The 9557-nt window shown below is 27.2% G+C and overlaps 1 protein-coding gene across 1 annotated transcript; it reads right to left on the reverse strand.

The window, feature by feature from the left end:
• On the reverse strand, positions 1-5907 carry LOC145750415 (uncharacterized). Its single transcript, XM_082566454.1, has 3 exons — positions 3497-5907; positions 1329-1413; positions 1-759 (listed from the first exon to the last, which is right to left on the reverse strand). Exons 1-3 carry the CDS (start codon positions 3692-3694, stop codon positions 692-694), a joined length of 351 nt encoding a protein of 116 aa, XP_082422580.1. The 5' UTR covers positions 3695-5907; the 3' UTR covers positions 1-691.
• Between the last annotated feature and the right edge of the window lie 3650 nt (positions 5908-9557).

Raw genomic sequence — 9557 nt, forward strand, 5'->3', positions numbered from 1 at the left:
TGATGGTAAAGTTTTATTTATTTCACAAACAAACAAAAATTAATATTCTACTACAATAAAATAAAGCAATTTCGCACTATATATGTGATGCAAGGCACTTTGAATAAAATCATTATAAATGGATGATATATTATAAGTATGTCTTTACATTAACATTACATTATATTTGTACATTCAAATTAAATGGCTTTTGTTCCTGTATTATATAAACGTGGTATAATATTGTGATTTTATGTGCGTTATTAAGTTAGTGATGTGAAGTGTGTTGACGTCGTATTACCATATATGGTGTAATGAGAAAGCAGATTTAGTATGCAACATCATTGGATCCCGGTTACGTATAATGTTAGTACGGACTAATATTATGTACGTTATTAAAGTACAATTAAAATGCAATTTATTAAATTTAATTGGTTTTTAAATAAGCAAACAAAACAACATCTATTGGAAAATTATTTTTAAATTTTGCAGAACAAAAAATATACGAAATTTTGTAAAGAATAGCCCTTAAATTGATATGTTACAATTGAAAAATTATTTAATTTATTAATCAATATTAAGAGGTTGTTATACATATACAAAAACAACGAAAATATGTTATGGGTTTAACTGCAATTTATTCTTTTAAACTGTACAAGAATTGCATTTATTTTATGAACAAAAAACCGTCCAATTATTAAAAGTTTAACATCTACGTAGAGTTGTTTACTTCGCGTTGTATGGCTTGCATTTCTGGCTGCTGAAGGTAATCTATACTTCCTGAAATTTTAAATATAATTTGTTAGTTTACTTTTTTAGTTAAAACATTTAATTTGCAAATTCACGACTAGGCTTATAATGTTTTTTCTTTTTATATATTCTAGATGTTGAAAGGTCGACCTCACGGTCTAAACATAGAATAATATTCTTTACCCCGTCCCAGTCTTAAGTTGACTTTGCCTGTTAAGTAAACTATGGACCATAATTTACTGGTTATTAAACTTTATTTGGTTCTTAAACTTGGCAGAAGTTCATATGGTTTTTAAAGTTTTCACAAGTATTGGGGCAGTAGGAATCAAACCCAGGACCTCATGTAGTGAAACCAAATGATTAAACCTTCATTTATGGTTAAACCTATAGGCTTGAAATCGTTGTGTGTAGATATTACGAAATGAAAGAAATTTAACTTTGATAGAGCTGGACTAGGCTAAGATAACAAAAGTTATCAATTAAGTAGGCTGTTATAAATAATGCCTACAGCCTATAAAAACACCAAATTCTGCTAAATTTAGTATTAAAAGTCTTTATATATTTGTAAATCCTTTAAAAAGGTGCAAATTTTAACGTACCTGTCTCAGCAGTTTCTTGCATTAGCGCACAACAGCAGCAACAACACCATAGCGCAACGTCGATCCAGAACGATCCTTCAATCCCCTGTAAAATACAAGTTATATTTAATTTATATAACAGTAGCGAATAAACAACGATAATAATTCTATGGTAAGGGAAGATTAGGGTTTTGAGCACGGCGTTTCCAGTTAGCTTAAACACGTTCCAACAGCACACTCTTTCTAATAAGAATACGTAAAATCTACCGCAATACGAGTAAAAAAATAATAAAAATCGAAATGCTAAAACTGCCTTTTATGGCATATATTAGTTAAAAATTAGAACCATATGACAACAATTAGAATGCCGACCATAGAGCGGGTTATCGATTAATTGCTTAAAAAAATGGTCGAAGTCAAAATCCAAAATATTTTGAATAGTGGGACCAATAACAAAACCTTAAAACTGATTAAAAACCAACAAATTTAAACAAATAATAGAAACTGGTTTTACAAAGGCTTATATAAACAAACATAGTAGTACTATAACCACAATGTCAACAAAACTTTAAACCTTTTCAATAACAATTTATTTCCGAAACCAAAATAATAAAAGTTACGAGCGTCCCTTATTCTTATTTAAGGTTTTAGTAGCTTGCTTGTTAAATAAATAACGCTGTAGAATGTTGTTAAAGCATTGCAAATAGAGCATATCGTTTTACAATACAGCTCTTATGTTGTCCAACGGGGTTTAGATTAAATAAACTGGGTTTAAAGTTATAAGGGTTTAATAACACTGGCGTTCATAAAAAGAAAAAAATTTTTAAATAATTACGAAATCAATGTTAAAAAAAATTTTTAAAAATACTAAAAACAAATGTATCTGCAAATCTTATATTTTGAATCGTAAAATTTATTATTTTTAACTTATTTTTTAGATTTAATTTATATTTTTGGAAAAAAATATCATTCTATCAGTAATATAACCGGCAGTGTGGTGTAGTGGTAAGAACACTTGCTACACCACCATAAGGTCGTGGGTTAAATCCCTACTGCTCTCATGCTGTAGCGCTCTTGAGTAGGGCGCCATAAAAGGTATGAACTTCTGCTGAGCCAGCACTTAATCAACAGCATAATTATCGGGCAATTATAATTTATAATATCCCATACTGCCACAAGCAACTCGAGACTGGGTCGGAGTAACTGATATTACTCTATGTTTAAGTCGCGCATTCAACTTTTCCACAACAAGGATAAATATATATATCAAAAAAAAATTACAACAAAAATTTGATTTTTAAATTAAAAATTAAACCAAAATAAGCCCTCCCAATGTTTTACGCCTATGCCTTATTTTTATAAATCGACGAAAAGTTCACATGGGCGTAAAAATTTTGAGTATTTATGTTAAACAGAGCATACCATGTTATAAAAATATTCAAGCGAGTTAAATAACTTTAACATTTTCAACAGTTTATTATACGATATATCATAATACTATTATTATGACGTAATAAAAGAATAATTAATTGCAATGACGTGTGACATTTTAACGTAATAAAAAATATCAGTTATTTATTGGGTGGTTGTTGTAATTGTTTTATTGTGTTACGAATGATCCCCGATTTACGTCATTATTTAGGCTTTATGACGTTATAAATTGTTCTAATCACGTGACTATTGTTTTAATTATTTTAACATTATTAATTTGTTTTTTAATTAGAGTGATAAACAATAAAATGTATTAAGTATTAAAAAATATACTATTTACATAATTACCATACCAATTATTTAAAAAAAATTACAGATATTAGGTTTAACATTCTAAAGATTTTTTTTGTACATATCTATATCCACGATTTGGAAAGTCGAATGCGCGACTTAAACATAGAGTAACAACATTTACCCTAACCCAGTCTCGAGTTGACTGTGGCAGTTTGGGATATTATAGATTATAATTACCCGATAATTATGCTGCTGATTAAGTGCTGGCTCAGCAGGAGTTCATACCGTTAATAACGCCTAACTCAAGGGCGCTACAGAATGAGATCAGTGGGGATTGAACTTACGACTTCATGTGTGGTGTAGCAAGTGTTCTTTTCACCACACCACGCTGTCGGTCAAGGATAGATACACAGTTTAACAAAAAATAACAAAAAACTAAATTAAAAAAAAAGTTTAAAAGTTACCTTATCTTTTCTAACCAATCCTCGGAGTAAACCACCAGCAATACAAGGTGCAGACGATACTGCAATCACCCACAAAACCGAGTTTGCTTCCCCGACAGCTTCCGCGTTTTTACCAATCGCTAGAGGCGCTACACAGCACGCAATCATCGACAATCCAATGTTGCTAAAACATCCAAACAAGCCTTGCTTCCATGCCATAGTTGAAGTTGTTTTGTTGGGTTTTAAAGAAATAGTTAAATAATCATACAAATGTGATGCTGAAATATAAAGTATCGGTTAGAAATGCAAAAAATTTTAAAGCTTTAACAGCCGAATATTACCATTCATTTGCTAGTCTTATAACCATTTTTTTACTGAAAATTCCAACTAATATTTGCCTGTGATAATTTACTCGCGCACCACATACAACAGTTTTTTAATTTAAAAAATTATATAACGTAGACATACTTATAGATAATTTATTGTCCAGTTAGCTTCATTTTATTTAGATTCACAGGTCATATATTTTTCTAATTTTAAAGAGGTGGTAAATTTTTTTTTATTGGTACAATAAAACCTACGTAGTGGTTTAACATGCTACCGATAATCCATCATAATTTAATGTGCTTTATTAATCGGACATAATGAGTAATTCTTCCGGTTTAGAATATCAACTGAAACCGGATCGGTGGTTTAAAGTTTAATTTACTTGTTCATATATTTAATTAGCGTGGTATGTAGTTGTTGGAACACTTGCTACACTACATGAGGTTGTAGGTTCGATCCCCACTGCTCTCATGCTGTAGCGCCTTTGAGTAAGGCACTATAAATAGTATGAACTCCTGTTGAGCCAGCACTTAATTAGCAGCATAATTATCGGGCAATTATATTCAATATTATCCCAAACTGCCGCTGCAACTCGAAACTGGGTCGGTAACTGATGTTACTCTATGTTAAGGTCGCGCATTCGACTTTCCCACATTGAGGATAAAGATATTAACAAAAAAAAAATTAATTATTAAAAAATAGTTTTTTTAAGTTTTTAAAAACTACCTCTTTAATCAATATACAGTACTATCTAATTAATATTTAACTTCATTTCTTTCCCTACTTGATTATATTTACTAAGATGATAAGAACATATACTTTTATATTTCATTCTCTCTTTTGATTTCTTAGTAAATTTCTACTCTGTTATAGCCGCATATATTCTATAATAACACTATAAAACACACGCTGGATATCGCCTTTATAAAGTCATAGTTCCAACCCAATAAGCACAAAATGTAACGCTTTTAAGAAGCACTTAAACCATGTTGAGATTTCAGAAAACGCCACGTGACCAAGTTTTAAAAAACAACAAATGCGTTAAAACAACCGAGTAAATAAAAATTCTAAAAACTTGCTAATTTTCTCGTTTCTTGTACAGTGTGATATCCTATGTGTTATACAGGAAAAAACAATCAAATTAAAACGCAATTTAACCGTCCCATATATTATTTATGGGCCCTCGAATATGGATGCAAAACTGCTGTTTTATATCTGTAATACTATTCTGTCTGCGTAGATAAAATATTAAGGTTAAAAACGTCATTCAATAAAAATATTTTGAATATTTAATTTAAAACTCAAAATTTTATATAAGTACTATTATACATAGGAGTTTAAGTTCACTGTTCTGCTTATGTTTTAACATACCTTATTATATAAATAACTTCTTCTATAAATATTACATAAAAATTACTTTATTTAAAGTTTTAAATTTATATTTTAACAACCTAAGTTCTACTTTTAAACAAGTTTTATTTTATTTTTGTTTGTGTCTACTTTCTCACAATATAAAATGCTGTCAATTTTTCAACCGATTCACCCATCTCTACCCACTTTAATACTGAACCCAATTTGTGGTAAAGGGCGTGCCGATAGCCGACAAAAGTCGACCACGCATTACCTATTACGTCACAATCTAACCACGTATTTAAATTGCAGTGCGCTCTATATTCTAGTTTTATTTTTTTGATTCGAATAAAAAATTGTCATTTAAGCTAAAACCGTTAACTCATCGTAAATCATTGTTTTAACTCTTTACCGACCTATGAGCTAATATACGCGTTATATTAAGGACATGGATAAAGTATGGTCGTCGCTGAAGGGTTTTGTATCTGAGTAATAGGAAATGAATTATTTTCCCACTGGCACAGTTGTTTAAACAGTTTATAAATCATTACAAATCGAAACAAAACCAATCGTTTTTAGAAGGGCGTTACATTAATTTAAAACAGCTGTCTATTAAATATAAATCGGTTTGATCAATTACATTTACACCATAACGTTAAAATGCTTGCAAAATAGACAAAACTTGCTAATATTTTAAATATTTAGCATTATTGCCATGTTAAACAAACTTACATGATTTACTATTTTAAACGAAACCTAAATTCCAATCTACTAATTTGTTTTATATTAAACGATATAATTTACTACCACATACCAAAGTATATTTACTTTAATCTTACTTTTTATAGCACTAGATTGAATGAACTTAATAATAAACTGAATTTATTATAAAATTTGATAGTATATAAATTGGTAAGGCACTATCTCATGCTGTTTTTTAGATTTAAAAACTTAATAAAACCAACTTTAAACATCTTAAAATTCATCCAAATTTATCACTATAAAATAGATTTCTTCATACTAAACCCATATGTATTGCGAAACCACATTTTTAACTCACCTATCTATCCTATCCTTTATAAAACACAACCAAAGCTAACCACAATACTTTATTTAATCAACTTACACATTTATCACAAAAGGCTGGTCAATAAAGCGGCCTAATACCTCAGTATTAAAATGACAGCTTTTCGCCTTTTTTGTTTGACTTACAACTATTTTAAGCACAAACTAAGAGCAAAGACCAATGATTGTAAGAATGTTTGTATTTCAAACTTTTTTTTATGTGTTAAAACAAGCTAACTCGCATATAACTTTATTTTCCTAGTCAGCAACTTCAACTTAATTTACGTATTTCCGTTTTATCGTTTGCAGTGCAAACGGGTTGTGCGTTGTTTATTAAAATGCACATAATAGACTTTTAAATTAGTTTAACACCTATCTTTACCTTCTGTTGTTATAGTAAACTTATATGTTTTTATGTATTTTATTAACCATTAACTTTATAACGTAACTAAATAGGTAACATTTTTACTATACCTTATGTTTACACTTCAGCAACTACATGTGGTAATGTATAATAACATATGTGTATATATCTGTTCTTAGGCCTATTTTAAAATTAAGCCAATATTAAAATACAACATATTTTCGTATTTAGTTCAGTTAATTAAACCAATTAATTCTAAAAATTAATTAAATATCGTTTTTAATTAATTTTAAATTAACAACTTGCTACCTTAGTATGCCATAACTCATACAATAAATTTCTTGAAAATAACTTTCTAAAATCACTATAACGTCACCTTTACATTTTCCCATTTATTAGTTACTAAAGTAATATAATACTCCGTACTACGAACCCCCCCAGGGCTACAACCGGCATTTTAGTAAAAGTTAAAATATTATCGAAATGCCATCGTAAAACGTTGTTTACACAGCTTGCAATTTGTTTAAAAAGAATCCAAACTGGATTAGTAAAATGTAAAATTGCTTATTATGTAAAAAACAATGTAATTTTTGACTTTTTTATACAGAGTCTATATTCAAATATATATTGTAACTGTTTTTCTTATATAGAGTTAAATTATTTTTCTGAGTTTAAATTAATTTTATTTGCGTCTATAAAAGGCTCACAAAAAGTTCTATGACGTAACTATTGTCCTACTTTGTTTGTTTACTGACTGGACGAAGCTATTTTAATAAACCCCATGAGATAACAGCCCTTAATGTTTGGAATAGTTTAACTGATTGACATATCGCAGACACTTAAAAAACTTTTGTCCTTTCTCTAAACATTTAATATTAATTTCAAAGTAAAAAAAAACATAATAAGCCTTTATAGAGTACATTTTTGCAATTATTTCTATAATTTTTGCATTTTTAATTTTTTTATATTTTTAAATTTTTTATGCCTTTTTTTTACTTTTTAAACATAACACAATTATGAATTGTTTAAATTTTAGCCATTTTATTGCATCATATTTTTATCAATGATTTCTTTAACGTTTTCCTTTTATTTATATTTCCTTACCAGACCATTTGAAATCTCTAGTAGACCTTAACTCAAGTTAAATAGTTGACATTTTTTCAGCTTTATTTAGGCAGTTAAGCCTTACGTTCTACCTTAACTATGAATTAGAGTTATCCGCGTGTTATATTATAACGTTGTTACTAGTAATTTACGCTAAAAGAAACTTTTAGATGGTTATATTCTATATAGCATCGATTTTTTATAATATACAATATTTGTATTTTTTAACTTTTTTTTGAATTTTTTGTTTAAAATTTTTTTACATTTAGAATATTTTTTTTTGATTTATTTGTAATAAATATAAAAATACGTTTAAATGGCTTTAGCATTAAATATAGCATAATTTTTTTATAAAATACAATATTCGTATCTCTAAACTCCTTTTCAATTTTTTGTTAAAAATTTTTTGAAATTTTTTCAGTTAGAATATTATATTTTTAAATTATTTTTAATATATATATTTATACACTCTTTTAACATTACTATTAAATATAGGTTTGATTTTTTATATACAATATTCGTATGTTTTTATAATTTTTTTTTATTTTGAAACATTTTTTAATTTTTTTAAATGAGTATAAAAATAACTTGTATAATTTTTAAAGGAGAATTAAATATATTGACGTACGTTCAATTTACGTGGGCGTTCATTCCATTCATTCAAACTTCAAATATTTTAAACTCGTTTGTTATTTAGGAATATAAGTGTGTGGGTGAATTTAAACTATTAATAACGAAAGGGCAAATATTGCAACATATTTTTAAACCACATCTTTGGAATTTTTAAGGAAATGAAATAGTTTTTTTAGTTTTGTAATATATTGACGTGGGTGGGAATGCTGTCTAGTTATTTTAAATATTTATTAAAACAGATAAAAAATATAATTTAAAATTTTTTTGTTTAACTTATTATATTTTAGTAAATAAAATTATTTTTAAAATATTTAGCCAACCAGTTATAGTTATATTGACTAAGAGGTCACGTGATTTAGATTGTGACGTCACTTTTTTGTAGTAAAGTTTTAGCATTGAATATTTTATTATTTGTTATTCAATAGCGCCATGGCGTGGTCAAACTTTTTTTTAAAAGTAAATTTTTTAAGAATTATTTTATAAATATTAATTATTAAAAATTAATTCTAAATTAAAAGTTTACGCGTAAAAAAATCGTTATTTTAAATTTTGTTTTTTTTACATTAATTTTCAGTTTAAAAACTGTTTTACTTTATGTTATAGTTTATTTACTTTAACCTTAGTAGTCTAAGACTTAAGTATGTAATATAAGCTTTTAAGGTTAAGTTAGATTGATAGTCTGTAATAAGCCATAAAGTTTAGGTTTTAAGTAATATTGAAAAGTTAATTTTAGAACAGAACAGTAATGTTAAAATATTAATTTTATTTAACATTTTTTTCAAAAAAAAATTGTGATTTTGTTTTTATATTTTTATATTAATTTTTAAACCTATTTTGTTATATAGAAATGATATAACTTGGTTAATTTTTTTGGTGTATTTTATAACGTTTTTCATGCAAGATTTACGTTTACAATTTAAGCGATTCAATAAACAAAAAAATATAAATTGCCGAAAATTTCAGAACAAATTTTTTAGTTTTTAGAATACAATAAACGGCTAGTTATTATATTTTTACATATGTTAAGTATATCAAAGCAACCCATTGTCACCAAAATAAATTTAACTTATTTAAAAACAATATTTTTCGTTGTCTCAAAAAAAATTAAACTGGGTTTGGTGACCATGCCAAAATTTAACGTACAATCTAATATAAACATTAATATTTATGGCATGTTTTAAATCATTAAAATAATTTTGCCATTTTTTTCCGTCGCATTAATGTTATGTTTGTTGTATA

Source organism: Corella eumyota, chromosome 1 (assembly GCF_963082875.1).
Source record: "Corella eumyota chromosome 1, kaCorEumy4.1, whole genome shotgun sequence".
Classification (NCBI taxonomy): Eukaryota; Metazoa; Chordata; class Ascidiacea; order Phlebobranchia; family Corellidae; genus Corella; species Corella eumyota.

What these genes read in the sequence shown, in the direction of transcription:
- LOC145750415 (XM_082566454.1), bottom strand. Translation starts at nt 3,694, where the DNA reads ATGGCATGGAAGCAAGGCTTGTTTGGATGTTTTAGCAACATTGGATTG. An exon ending in GATTGGTTAGAAAAGATAAG is followed by an intron (nt 1,414 to 3,496) that starts GTAACTTTTAAA and finishes TGTATTTTACAG; the next exon opens with GGGATTGAAGGATCGTTCTG. An exon ending in GCAAGAAACTGCTGAGACAG is followed by an intron (nt 760 to 1,328) that starts GTACGTTAAAAT and finishes TTAAAATTTCAG; the next exon opens with GAAGTATAGATTACCTTCAG.